Source organism: Eurypyga helias, unplaced genomic scaffold, assembly GCF_000690775.1.
Source record: "Eurypyga helias isolate BGI_N326 unplaced genomic scaffold, ASM69077v1 scaffold10590, whole genome shotgun sequence".
NCBI classification, from domain to species: domain Eukaryota; kingdom Metazoa; phylum Chordata; class Aves; order Eurypygiformes; family Eurypygidae; genus Eurypyga; species Eurypyga helias.
Window position 1 is genome coordinate 67,039 of NW_010226260.1, and position 15,053 is coordinate 82,091.

Here is a 15,053-nt window from a genome sequence, read left to right on the forward strand (position 1 = left end):
TTTGGGGAAAGGGGCGACTAAGGCATACAGAAATGAAATTATGGAGGTAGCACAGCGTGGCATTGACAGGAGCCAGGAATAGAATTCCAGCTTACTGCCTAAGTGACTTCCAATGACAGAAATAGATACACCCTTTAGGCAAAATACAAATGTATAAAAATATTTGGAACTTGACAGCCTGGAAATATTGCATGCTTCTGCAGATGTGTCATTCCAGTATGTCAGATAAAAATATCTGTGTGATTGAAAGGGGTAGTCACAGGAGATAGCTTACATATTATTACATTGTATAGAACCCTGTAAGTATTTTTAATGTTTGATTTTAACTGGACATTAGGTACTTCAGTATTTCTCAGGTGTCCTTGGGCCTTTTTATGTATGGCTAACATTAAACCCCAAGCTCTTCACAAAAACTTTAAAATATGGCACACAAGAAGTGTGTCAATATTATGAAACAGAATTGCACTAATAAATTGCATTGGTCTTTAACTTATGATTATTTCTACTGTATTTGCATGGTATTTCTGTGCTAAAAGACCAAGTCCCTGGAAGCGTGGGGTTTTTTAATGTAAGACAAATTATCAGCACCATACCAGAATCTGCCCAGACAGGATATTTAGGTGCCATGTTTCACTGTAGCTGCTGGAGTGATGTGTAAGTACACAGAAGCTGAAAATAAAGTAAAAGTCTCAAGAAGGGAGAACACCCTCTTCTACCCCAACAAAAGAGTTTGAGTGAAGAGAAACACTACTCTGAGCAGCCGAAGCTGAAGAATTTGATTACATGAGTTGGCAAGAAATACGCTTTGTAAATCAAAGGAGAATCTAGAGCAATATAGCTCTACAGAAAAGACATGACGCTTAAAAAGGCCTTGACACAAAACTCCTCCTCAGAAGAGTAATGGGGATGCTGACAGACAGAATAACGTGTGGGTGTCCATGATTCTGCCGAGCTGTGAATTTTTTGTGCTCTCTGAAGTAGACCATTCTTTTCCGAATCCCCTTTTTTTTTTTTCAAAATCTTAAACTGTTTTTGTCAAGCATCAGGCCGTTTTGTAAAGATAAATGTACCCATGTGAGTGAAGCGTTAGGGAAGCATGTGTTTATTTTCTTTGGGTAGTGTGGGGCAGCTTGCAGAGGAAATCGCGTTTTCCAGAGTAAGAAAGGCTGAGAAGGAGGTACAATAGGCTGTTCAAACCAACACAGGCTAAAATTGCCATGGTTTCACAGAGCAGTTCTGTGATTATACAGAGGGTTCGTAGCAGAGTGGTGATAGCCTGCAAGAACAGTATTGAGCAAAATTAGGTTTCTTGAACCTGACATGATTTGATGACACTCAGGATTTCACAGATCAGACCCCTAATTGAGCTGGCAAGATTAGCTGAGCTAACGTTAGAAGATGAGATCAAACTGTGCCCTAGAAGACTGGAAAGCAGCTCATCTGAGTGTGTGGGAGGGTGCAGTAGAACGACACAGCACCCTTGGAAGTCCGTCCACTTCCAGTGCCACAGGCACTGTAGCAGTTAAAACTGCAGTGTCCCACTGAGCACAGGCCAAATAAGAACAAAAGGACTTGGCAAGGTGTAACATCATGTGTGAATTACTTCATTCCCGTGATCACATCAACATTACAGAGGAATGTTAGGTGGATGAAAAGAAGATATTCCTAGGTTTTCACAAATAAGTTTTCCTTGTGGAACACTATAATCATAGCAAAGGGTTTCGACCTAGCCAGGCAAGTTGTTGCCCTGATGAAGCAGTGTGATGGGTTGGACTATTGCTGAGTGGCTTAAATAGGATTCCCTGTCATCCACCTGCCAAAAGCTGAACTTTACCTCTCTCCCTTTCCAAAATTCTAAACAGAATTTAGCCATTACAATTTTTTTCCATGCTGTTGAGACCAAAATTCATTTCAGTGACTATGAATGGCCACCTAAGGAACAGTGTAACAGAGCTGGGAAGAAGTAACGCTCCTTTCTGTGTTCCCCCAGCCTCCGGTGACCAACGACCTTTAGTAGTCCTCTGTTTTTGTCTTTGGTGTGTCTGATCACGTTTGAGCCAGTGTAAAACTCCAGCATTCACAGCATCCTGTAGAAACGAGTTGCACACCTGAGCAAGACGAGCATAAAAATAATTTTTGGTGCTCTCCAGTGCTTGTATGAGAAATAGTGAACGATAAGTCTCTCATCACCACAGTACTTTTGATTTTATGGATTCTAGTATATCCCTCCTCAGTCGCCGTGTCCCCTGATTAAAGAAACCAGGTCTCGGGCACAATCCATTAGATGTGTTTGATCATTCTTTTGTCACATTTATTTTCTTGTTTTCTTCTCTCTTTTTTTTACTTTTTGCATTTATTATTTTGAGATGGGAAGCTAGAACACCACACAGACTCCAACACAAAGATGCAACATTCCTTTGATAGTAACATGGATATCCTGTGGTCTCTCAATCTTTTGCTAATAATTCTAATTACCTTATTACTGCTTTTTCTGATGCTACTAAATGCTAAGATCCTGGGGGATTTGTGGACCTGTCTGTTTTAACTATTAGATCTTCCTGACTGGGACTAATAACCAGTTGACACTCATTGTGTGTGGGCAGTTAGGATTGTTTTTTCCTTGTGTTCCCTCTTTCAGGTGTCACTCACACTGTTTCCCGTAGAAATATTTCAACTTAAAACTTTTTAAAATGTTACCTGTGAAGCAGAGGAATATGGATCACTTGTTTTCAAAATTGTGAATAGAACAAAACTGAATTACTTAAATAAACTTTATGAATATTTAGAGTTACAGTTGATTTTTATTTTACAGATGTGCTGTGCTGGAAAGTCAGACAAAGAAATTGGCTTTAGAAAAGTGACTTAATCTTGCTGCGTTAATAACGAGCATAAATAGGTGCTGCCTTTCGAGGTGGAGGGATAATGTTCACACTCTTCCTCTTGGAAGAAATAACGGTGTATTAACTCAGCATTGAAGGTGTTTTTATAATCAGGCTGAGGAGGAAGACGGGCAGGGTTCTCATCTTCCCCTCACCACCTGTGTGAAAACCAAAAACTGCATGGGATGTCTTTTAATTGGGAAGATGCAGTGGCAGCTCCTAACTGAGCTCTTGCAGCTGTCAAACCCGTGAGGGGGAGGCAATATCACTCTTGTAAATGATTCGGTTGTGTCACATTCGAGGTAAAATTGTGTTTGAAAGAATTGTTCTCTGTCTTTTCTCAAGGACACAGTGCAGCAGAGGATCAGAGGTTATATTGTCTGCATTTTTCAATGGAGATCAAGAGTTTGGTTTTTTTTTTACAATCAGGCTTACTTTTTTTTTAGCGTATAGCAGACTCTAAATAACATGCCATTGCACAGAATGTCATCTGCTGTGTTCAGGTGTGTGTGAACCTCACTTCTTGTAGTGTGTTCAGCGTTTAAGTGTGTTTCCGTCGTTATAACACATGGTTGGAACAGATTCCTGGAGATTACATTCATTTATCTGTCTCATTACTTTTCTTTTTCAGGGTCTTCTTGAGAGCCATCAACAAATTTGCAGAGACCATGAACCAGAAATTTCTGGAGAATATGAATTTTGAAGTCCAAGTAAGTGTTTAGGTTTTTAGGGAGTTGAGGTAGTGACCTGTCAGAGCCCCTCCTGGTACTTTAGATCAGTATCCAAATGACTTTTTATTTGAGCTTGGCAGGATTAGGCCATCTTTGGTATGACGTGAAAGTCGCACTTTGATTATTTATGATAAGGCACCCAAACAGAGTATTTTGTACTGTGATTCTGTCACGACTGGCAAGCAGGAAACGTTTTTCCTTTTTTCTCTTAGCCAACCAAGTGTATTCGGAAAGGCAATCTTTGATGTAACGCATGGAGCCTTTCCAGTGTCACTCCTGTGTATGTAGGGCAGAAAGAGCTTAACTTTGGTTGATTCCTAGAGTGTTTCTCACTTAGAATTTATTTTTATTTTTAACTGGTAGTCTTCCCTGATAAGCCTATAATTATTTATTTATTTTCCTTTATTTTTTGTAGTTCTTTCTGAAATAATTTAAAATTAGGGTGGTGTTATTTTTTTTTAGGTTTCTCAATGTTATTTTTCATAACCTAACTAATTGGTCATGCATTTTAGCATATGTTGGGCTTGGTTCAGATAAAAATGAAAATGTCTGTAGTTTCACATTCATTGAATTGCTGTTAGAATGTAAATACAGTTTTAGAACCAGGTTTTGTCACTAAGTGCTGCCTGATCATAGTGTGTTCTATAGACAGGAAACACCCCAGCAAAGTATAGTATGAAAAACTGTTCTATTTCACTCTTATATTAACTCAGTTAAGAGCAAACTTTTTACATTCAGAAATGCTTCCTGATTACAAAAATCTAACCTGTTCATTAAATAATAATTTACTGACCCGAACAGAGGAGTTCAGAGAAACTGAGCTTTGCATTCTTGGTTTCTTGGGGTTTATATTTTGTGGTTAATCTTGCCACTTGCAGACTGGTTTAGGTGATTCTTTTCTCCTGCAAGTGAATGTGTAGGCTGACTGTGGAACAAACTGAGTATTGGTCTCTCAACTCTTACGTACAATGCCTTGGTCACAAACAGCTGCAGGGCTGTCAGGTAAGTGGTTTCACAGGGAGAGTTTAAAGACAGAAATAGGAAGAAAGGTGAAACATTCAGTTCACACTCAGTAACAATGGCTTTCACGTATGAAACGGAGAGTCTTTTCCCCATTTAACTCGTTGAATTTTTGTACCCGCAGAAGGTGTGACTTTACAAACGTAGATATGTATGATGTTAATTAAAGTTTTCGAATTACAGAGAAAGATGTTTCTTCTGACAAACGTGGTTTCTTTTTAGTAAATATCCCTGCTGGAAACTCTCACATCCTTGACATATGATATAATGTCTCTTAGGCTATTTCAATTTATCAACAACCATTTTGTAACCTATCATTTCAACAGCACTTGATCATGTTTGCTGCACAACGTGTCAGTAATTTTTAAAAGCAAATAGAATAGGTCTGGTGGACATCAGTATGTGTAGGCTACCAAAACCATGCAGACTACTATAAATACTCTGTACCTGCCAACATGTTATTAAGGTGTACACTGCCTCTTTCATATGTTAAAGCCGCAGCCTAAACCTGGAACTGTTATTTCAGATCGGTTTCCTGTGGCAATTCTGTGCGTTCCAGAATGTTATCAAACAACCAGGGCTGTTGTAGTTCAACACGGAGCATGTAGTTCAAGGGAATGTATTCATGCTTCTCTTTTATTCATGACTTGTCAAATATCTGTAGGCTTTGAGCAAACTAAACAACGTTATAGTGAATAAGTAGTCTCATCTAAAGAATTGCAGTACCCTTGTAGTTTTCACGAGACAATTAAAAGTCAGGGAGATAGATTCTACTGCCCCACGCCCCCGAATAAAAGCTCTGAAAAGCTTTTATTCTAACAGTACCCTAAATATACCTATTTAAAAAGCTACTACTGAACTAAAAAAGGTCTGAAAAATGCAAAGCATTTTGTTTATCTTAATTAAATTTAAAATTTTATATACTACTATTATGTAGACTTATTCAGTTCATTGATAGCTGAGTATTTTAATGTTTTAAATATTCTTCTATTGTTTTTGCATATTTACATGGTTGGTGTTTTTTTTAAATCTCTATATCAGACAGTAGTCTGTCGTTCCTAAACGTAGTATATTTTCCTTAAAGTTACAAAATTTTCTTAAAATACTTTCAAGCACTGAGGCCTACTGTGCAGGAACAAAAAGAGTAAGGAGTGGAAGGAGAAATAACTTCAACTAATTTTTCTAATAAAATGTTGTCATTTGAAGTCACAGCTTAATTCTTCCTACTCTGCAGTGCAAATCCATGTCTATTTGTCCTGTGCTTTCTGGCTGTTGGAATTTTGGTCCTGGAGGTGTAGTTTTTCATGTGGGTTGCACTTACTTGAATTGTTTGCTGACAGCATAGACACCAAAGTCACTTGCTGTTGTCCAAGAAAACTTTCTGCATCACTAGAAAATAAACAAATCCCAAGAAAGAGAGACAATTTGTTTTTATATCAACATATCTTGGCTCAGTTTTTGGAGTATTTTCTGTTAATAAACAAATGAGCAATCCTTCTGTGTGCACCTGTTGCAGTGCTTGTGGTTTTATTTTTTCAATTAGGGTATTAACAGGCTAATACCATAAAGTAGCTTTTGTTTGAGCAGCTGCTTTGCAAAAGAGAACTCTGAATCAAGCTTACTGCCATTATTATTTATCCATTGCTTCATTGTTAGGCTTTTTGGATACGGAATAGTGATGAGAATGAAAGCAAAACTCTGAGATGCAGTTTCCTTCAAAAGCAAACAAATCTTTGGGATTCCTTTGAGATGTCTGCATTTAAAAGAAATTTAGGAGTTTTAGAGGAACGGTTGCTTTAATAAAAACAAGCAATAGGTTCATGTTCCACAGAGAATGTAGGCATTTGCAAAGCCCATACAGTAAGGCTGCAGGTGGAAGCACATGCTGGTATGTTATTTCTTTAGTATTCACTTCAGGCTATTTGATAATAAATGCATAGGGCACCAGAAGTATCAGTGGGGGAAAACTGTCAGCTGATGGAAGCTGAGACGTCATTGAGATGCATTCGAAACTTCTAACCAGCTTTGAATCTCTCTGTGTAGCTATATTTCTGTGTCTCTTTGCATGCATGTAGAAAAATTAAGAATGGGAGACAAAAAACTTGCTTTTGTTATTTTGATCTGGGAGAAAATCTGCAAGTGGCATAACTTTGTCAAGAGCTCCAGCGTGATGACCCCATGGCCTGTCCGTTGCCATAGCCAGCCCATGGAGCAAGGGCAGCCCCCATCCATCCCTATCCTCAGATGGTTTTGGCCAGGTCCTGAGACTACCAGGGGATGAGCTGAGCATGCAGGAAAAAGAGCCACGGGACACACGGATGGCTTCTATGGCTGTCAGCAGTGGGCAGGTGCTGACTACAGTCCATGTAGGATATGCTTCCTGAAACCAGAAGGGAGGCAGTGCATGCCATGGAGGGCAACTTCAGCTCTGTACCTAGGACTCCTTTTTCAAATTCCAGAAAACAAATCTGATCTTGAAATGTGTTTCTGCTGTCACCCAACCTGACAGGTTTTAGTGAGCTCGTGCAATGCTCTTTACAAATAACTCTCTCTGTTATTATTATTCAAATCACTTGATGTGAATAGGAGTTGTGCATCTAAATTTCATCTGACTACCGGGGATATACAGAGAGAACAATGTCTCAAGAATTTGGAAGCTAAAACAGAGAAAACTGGTTTAATATTCCTGATTAAGGGTAATTTAAACTATAGAAATAGGATGTATTTGGGTGGGGAAAAGAGGGATGCATATTGATGAAGATTTTTAAAATAGTAGTTACATCTTTAAGTTCTTTCTAAAGGAATGAATGATTTACAGTGTTTGTAGGATGGTGTTTTCAAATCTGATTATTAACAAATAGCTGAAGAGAAGTCTTAATTAAAAAAAATAAATTTTAAAAAGCAGTCTGAAGCACAGTGAAGTAGATCTGAAGATTTTTCACTTGCCTGGGTGATTACATGACAGTGTAGAGCAGACAACCTAATCAAACAAAACAAGTAGACTGTGGAGTAATTGAGCAACTAAAAAAGGACATTCTAAATCTAAAGAAAGGAAAGCACTGAAAAAATTTTGCTACTCTGTTGAAGGTTGTTAAGTGGAGGTAAAAAGGTTCCTGGCCTTTTTCTTGTTTGCAAAGTAAAATTGATTTTTTCACTCATTAGGAAAGAAGGGGTATCCTTTAGGACCCGGGCAAGGATGTGCTATTTGTGGTGAACAGGGGTTACAGTCTTTAAGTTTAAAACTGTGCAAAAACATAAAGCCACAGGTGCAGTGGTGAAGCTGTTACGGACCTCAGGGAGGAGTACCAGAGTGTGCACAGCGCAGCAGTGGTGGCCTGTGAAATATTCCCTTAGTATGCGATAAGTTCGGTTCACGGAGTCCATCTACGTAAAGAGGCTTTTTTTAAATTCCAGTGCTTTGATGCTGAGATTGTCATTGCAGCGGTCAGTCAGGAAGTGCCAGAGCTGCTGGCTGGGTTGGGAATCATTACTCTCAAAGGTAGTTAAATAGCTACCTGGTGGCAGAGAATATATGCCTGCTGGGTGAGGAGGTGGTTCTCTCTGGGGTTTTTTGAGTTTTGCACGCAGAGTTTACATGCTGGAGCTATTCGGATGTTCGTCAGGACTCTCAGAAAACAGGCCACAGTTAGAGACCTGCCCACGCCAGGTGTTCTCCAGTGTCATCCTACAGCAAAACCTACAGCTATGAAGGACTGGCTGAAAGGTACTCGTCACTGAACAGTTGCTGTTGTGCTGATAAGATAAAATTGTTAGCTCGAGAGCAAATAACTGTACAGGAGAGAAGGGAGTGAGTTTTCATTAAGTGGTTGACCAGAAATAAACCATGAAGCAAGAATGAATGAGGACTCAACAATATTCATGGTACCTCAAGCCTATGAATGGATACAGTACCAACAGGAAAGAATCATGCAGAATATTTTAGTGTACGTTCTTCAGTACCAAAATGAAACTGGAACATGAAGATTTAATACAGAGGAATCTGGAGTTTCAGTAGGAATTACTGGAATAGGTAAAATCTTTCAATATTTAGCTGCTTATATTCTATTCCTGTCTCTAGTTCATACAGCTTATTGACTTGCATTTATGTTAGATATAAACACAGTTGTGTATTGAAACAGGTAACATGGAAAGGCCAGGAAGTATTTCTCGCTTAGAGATGCTACAGAATGGATTCATCTGCCTGAGACAGTTTAGCAGATCTTGCCTTGGGATATGAAGCTGGCTTAGCTGACCTCTCTGGTTGCCTTCCAGATATACGTTCTATGTTTACAACTAGAAGAAGTTCACTAAAGTGAAAATCATGTCACTGAAGGTTTTCAGCTATGGGAAGTTTAACAGTTGAAGAATCTTTATTCAGAATGAGCATATGTTGAGATGGTGTAAGGAGCTATATTGATGGTATATACAAGATAACTACAGAAAATAGCAGGAAAGCAGGTCTGAGGTTAGACTTTTTTTGAAGACCATGGTGATACGTATCTTAATACGTAAGCTGAAACGTGAAAAGCCGAACATGAGCTGGCCGCGTGCACTGGCAGCCCAGAAAGCCAACCGTATCCTGGGCTGTATCCAGAGAAGTGTGGCCAGCAGGTCGAGGGAGGGGATTCTGCCCCTCTACTCTGCTCTGGTGAGACCCCACCTGGAGTGCTGCGTCCAGCTGTGGAGCCCTCAACATCAGAAGGATATTGACCACGTGGAGCGAGTCCAGAGGAGGCCACGGAGATGCTCCAAGGGCTGGAGCACCTCTGCCATGGGGACAGGCTGGGCGAGTTGGGCTTGTTCAGCCTGGAGAAGAGAAGGCTCCGGGGAGACGTTATAGCACCTTCCAGTGCCTGAAGGGGCTACAAGGAAGCTGGGGGGGACTTTTTACAAGGGCCTGTAGTGACAGGACAAGGGATAACGGGTTTAAATGGAAAGTGGGGAGGTTTAGATTAGATATCAAGAAGAAGTTCTTCCCGGAGAGGGTGGGGAGGCACTGGAACAGGTTGCCCAGAGAAGCTGTGGATGCCCCCTCCCTGGAAGTGTCCAAGGCCAGGCTGGATGAGGCTTGGAGCAACGTGGTCTAGTGGAAGGTGTCCCTGCCCATGGCAGGGGGTTGGAACTAGATGATCTTTAAGGTCCCTTCCAACCCAAACCATTCTGTGATTCTATGATTAATGGTGTTCAGTTTTTTCTTTTACTCCTTTGCTGCATTTTGTGTCAGTAAAAACTCTTTCCTGTGTTACCGTTAAGTTGCTAGTATTTTCTTTCTTCCCTCTTCTACTTTGGGTTTGCTTTCAATATTACACTTTTTTTAACAACAAGCATAAGGATTCTCTTAACTGATGGCAGAACTGTCTCGTCAGCCAGCCAGTATCCACACTACTTGCTTGCTTACCTTCGGTGCTCCCTTGTCAGGGTGGTGTTGTGTAGCTGTGAGAGGATTTGTGTCTCTGGTTGCGGGTTGGCTTTGGTTGGTTGTGGGGAGCGGAGGTGGGGTGGGTGGTGTAGGGTAGGGTTGACTCTTTTTCACTGCCACTTTCCACTAGTTAAGACAAATTTGCTTTGGAAATACAGTCATTGCAGGGGATTTCAGATGTGTTCAGCAATTTTAAAGGAGATTGTAATGCTGTCGTTTCTGCTGTTTCATATGAAGTAACAAATTTTTAAGGATTAGCCGATTTCACATGCAGAGATGAGACAACCTGTCTAGGTTTTTCTTTGCAGCTGGGCTTTTGCAGGACAGCAGAACAGACGTACCGTCATGACGTGTAAATTCTGGACTTGTGATGTGGGAGTTGAGATGGTTCTTCAGAAGAGACTTAACAAACAAACAAAAATAGTTAAAGTTGTAGATTATCTTTTGGAAAAAATGTTCCCTGAATATCACCCTAGTATCTTGGGTTTAATTATAACAAAAACTGTGTGGTTCTGTACTTATGCAATATATACATTCATGGTATCCTCAATAAATGCCTGAGAAGTAATTTGTGATAAATAGGACAGTTCTGGGACTTTGCAGTACAACTCTCTTTTTCCTTTTGAGGTAATTGTACCATCGTATTCAACCAAAAAATGCTAATTTCATTTGACTGAAAACTCTGTTTGAAGACAGAAAATTATAGGCATACCTCAAGGGTAGCCCCCAGGGTGTTAACAAAGCATGAATAATCATGTGGCTTTCCATAAGCAGTCCAAATACCTTTACGCCAAAGAAAAAAGTGGCTTTGTATGCCCGTCCCTATTTTATACTGACAAACATCTGGGTGATTGATTTGCCATTTTTTGATTCACAAGAGTTTTTAGGGAACAAATATTTAGTGCTTCAGTTTTGAAGCAGAGTATTGCCTCTCCATGTGGAGCTAGATGTAGGTATGGAAAAAAAAAAAGTAAGTTCAAGTGTGAATTAACATTTTCTTTGTTGTTACATAGAAATACAATAATTAAATGACCTTTCTATTTAACAGATGTGTCTGAACTGTTGGCACTTTCCTCTTTTTTATGAATGCAGAACTAGGAAAGGAGCTTCAAGTTTTGGGTTGGGTGGGTTTTTTTTCCATCAGCAGAAATCCCTTTTTCAACTTGCAAGGTTTTTTCCGCTTAATTTTATTTAGTTGGAATGAAACTAAAGCCAGTCTTCATCACCAAAAAAATGAAGATAGGTGTTTAATGGCTCACTTCAGTGTTTCAGTTAAATATTCCAATGTGCACATTTACCTTAACAGAACCTCTTTAGACCTCGTATGGCATTTTATTGTTTCTGTTAGTAGCTGGTGTCATTAGCTAGGCGTTAACTTTGTCCAGGGGAACAGAGTATTTTCAGTCTGTCACTGTCAACACATGGCTCCCTCAGCTTTGGTTTATTAAGTCTACGCTCTGTGTAATGTTTCTGTTCAGCGACTGAACACAGCAGCAACTGTAATGCTGTCAGCATCCACTGCTGCCCTTAATGCCACTTCATTCATGGAAATGACTTTTTGTGCAATGTTTTATAGTGTTTCTGGTTGGAGGTGGCAGGTTCTGACCTATTAGGGATGGGGAGGAGTGAACAAACAGAAACCATTTTGCTGTGGTCAGGCAGAGCCATCAGAGTTTCTCTTTTGGAAAATACGGTGCTATCGATTCCTGTTCCTTCCTACCCTTCCCTTCTGTTAGCAGTATTTTTACAGGGCATTAGAAAGGATTATGTTTCTATATCTGTACTGTTAGAGCAATTATAATTTCATATTAATCATCTGTATTCCTGACACAGATTTTTACTATAAAAGGCAAAATCCACATTCCATGATAACGTCAGTCTGATTTTAAAGAAAATGCTTGTTTTTCATGGTTTTCCTATGGTTCTTGCGTACGTTAGGCACCATTAATAACTCGGCAGTACTGAAATACGTTTTGGCATCACAAACAGATTTACAGAACTTTATTTTTTATTTGAAAACCTTAAGTTAGAAACCTCAAAATGAAACGCTTCATCACATTAAAAACTTACAGGGAAAAATACGCACTGTATTGTGCAAAACAAGATGTATGATAGTGATAAACATTGTAGCAAGCCCTAGGAGATAGCTGATGCAGAATAATGCAACCGTTGGAAAATTGAGCTAGCTGCATTAAGTCTACGAGCAATACTAGAAATGTTATATTTTTATTTATTACATCTCATATTGTGCATTTGAAAGTTATCAGACTTCAGAGTTCAAAGTTCATCTTCGATCCTTCTACCAACATACAGCTGGGTCTTCCTAGACTGACCTGTGGTAATTGATTTTTTTTTTAAGGTTTCTATGGAAACTAATTGATTTTTTGATGTTCATCTGCAAATTTCTTTGGACATATTGCTCAGAATGGAAAGAAATACACAGGATATATTCTGGAAGATTTCACATATAGGAAACTAATTTTTACTGTATTTGGGAATGCCTTATTTCAGAGGTTTGGGATGTTTTGCAACATAGGAATGGTAGATACCTGGAGTAGAAACTGTTCATAAGTATTTTTATTAACTTATATCATTATACAAGAAACATATGACAAAACCAAGGAGAGAATACGATTATGACATGAAGATCTTTGAAGACTAAAAATTAATAAACCAATTTTTTGTTGGTTTATATCATGTGCTATGTTTCTTCAAAGCTTCTGTAAACTTGTTTTCATTAACCTGAAAATTTTCTACCTTAGTTCTGTCTTTTTGAAGTACATAACCAATGCAAAGAAATTCTGGCAGAGGTCTCAAAGGATTTTCATAATTCTTTACTTTTGAAATGCTTAATACTCTCTCTTCCACCTCAAAGAAAACACTACACCTGTCATGAACCGGTCTCCATACCATAGGAATAAGCCCTAAATACTGTGCTTGTAGATTCCAGAATTTACGAGTGAGTTGTAGCCCTCAAAACTGTATTTGTTGAGACTCCACTTAAACAGAATGCAGTGCACGCTTTACTTCATTTTTAGTGTTTATGAGTTGGTGAGTTATGCTGAATTTTAGCCCTCACATTCCGCTCATGCCTCTCTTTAGCAATTTGTATTTTTCTAGTACGATATTCTACGAGACAGTGCATAATACTTTTCTTGAATATTAGTTTGGAATTTTAACACTGCATGAATCAGCCGTCCGTGCTGTCTTTGTGACTGACTTTCAGTATCTGTGGCTGGTCCAGTTAAGCAGTTTGCTTAAAACACGGTTTGCTATTGATTTGTTTAAAATTGTGTGAGCTCAAAAGGCTCCCTAAAAGAGTAAAAGACAGATGCTTATTTTAAGTTATTTAGTTTTAAGTGATGAGGAGATACATTGCAGTATGTGAAAGAGGTGAAATTATCACATATTGAGAATGTCACATATCACGGACATCAATGGGTCATTTCTTATAAATCATAGAATCATAGAATCATAGAATGGTTTGGGTTGGAAGGGACCTCAAAGATCATCTAGTTCCAACCCCCCTGCCATGGTGGGGGTTGTTAATGTTATTTGTTGTTAATGTTAATGTTATTTAAAGGTCCAAAAAGGATATTTCTAGCTAACCTAGCTCAACAGCTGTGGTAACTACATACAGTCTGCAATTATGCGCACACGCGGAATGTTGGTAAGTGCCATTTTTCTATAAAATCAAACTAACAAAGCCAGTATCTATCTGAAATACGGTGTGTCCCTGGTCTCAAGGGGCTGAGCTTGCTTGCACTCTAATATTTCAAGAAAAGGAAAAATCAAAAATTCATCTTGTCTGTTAGGTTTTAGGAAGTGCTAGAGTACGTTTAGTATCTGCAGTGATTTGTCAGAAATTCAGGTCTTCCAAAGACTTCATGTTGCTCCTACGTTATCAGAAAGAACTGGGCGAAGATGTCTGTAGAGAAAAGAACAGCAGAAAGGTAGGCAGTAGTGCAAAAGAGCCGTGGGTTTCAAAGGTGTGTCTGGAGGAGGAGGCAGCAGGGTTTACTCTTGATAGTTATCCTGAAAACTCATCCAGAGCTCCTCTTCCTTGTGAGATGGCCAGACATCTTACTAAATTACTTCCACATTTTGCTATAGGGCAGCGTCACATTTTCTAGGGGAAGGCACCTTGTGGAAAAAAAAGTGGAATGAGAGATCCTCTTCTTCTAAGCTCCCTTGGCCCTTACGCAGGAGTGCTGGCAGCTCTCCAGCCCTCTCCGCGTGTCGGGTTAACACCACGCTCAGCTGGTTCCGTTGCCACATTTTAGTGTTAAGACACACAGTGCCAGCCTATGCTGTTCCTGCCGATGCTGCATCTCCGCAGGAGTTCCCATTAACAAATGATAACTAATTACAGAGGCGGGTCGCTTCTCAGCTCTAGCGGTGTCTCCCAGTACTCTGTCCCTGGCTGATGACTCGGCACCGGAGTTCAGGTGGACAAGCAGCAAAGGGCGAGTGTCATGCCAGCTGGAGCACTGCTCCTCTCCTGCTGCTGCGACGCTTCGCTTTCGCCCCACCACATGCTCCCTAACGGCATCTTCAAACACAACACATCCTGGAATGTTACTGTGGGCTTAAGAGAAAACAAAAACCGTCTCCTAACATATCTTTTGCATTTTAAAAATCTGTTTCTATCTGGTTTTGCCATTTTTTTTTTTTACTCTTGAGAGGCTATGTTGCCTCACAAGGTTTTAGTTTTGGTACTTCACAGCTTGCAGGTCCTTGAATATGCTATTGAATATGCAAAGACTCATGTATTTTCAGCCATTATAGGGTAATCTGAGGATAAAAGGAAATGTATTTTATAAATGAGGGCATTGAGTCTTTAGGGTGTGTCTCTGACAAAAGTGGCATTGAACTTGGAATTATTAAATGCATAAATAATTAACTGTTGTAATAACGCTTCATTTTTCTCCCCATAATCTGGAATGATTTGAGAAATTTTCCATTTTACCAGTGCAGTTGACATATGCAAAGTGCATTCCCTAC

At 39.5% G+C, this 15,053-nt stretch overlaps 1 protein-coding gene across 1 annotated transcript in view; it reads left to right on the forward strand.

Moving 5' to 3' along the window:
• The window catches only part of DOCK2 (dedicator of cytokinesis 2), a gene marked incomplete at its 5' end in the record, with an annotated part of 121,592 nt that overhangs the window by 62,745 nt on the left and 43,794 nt on the right, over window positions 1–15,053 (forward strand). The window contains one exon of the mRNA XM_010152277.1: window positions 3,511–3,589. Coding sequence (XP_010150579.1) covers window positions 3,511–3,589 — 79 coding nt within the window. The remainder of the gene's footprint in view (window positions 1–3,510; window positions 3,590–15,053) is intronic.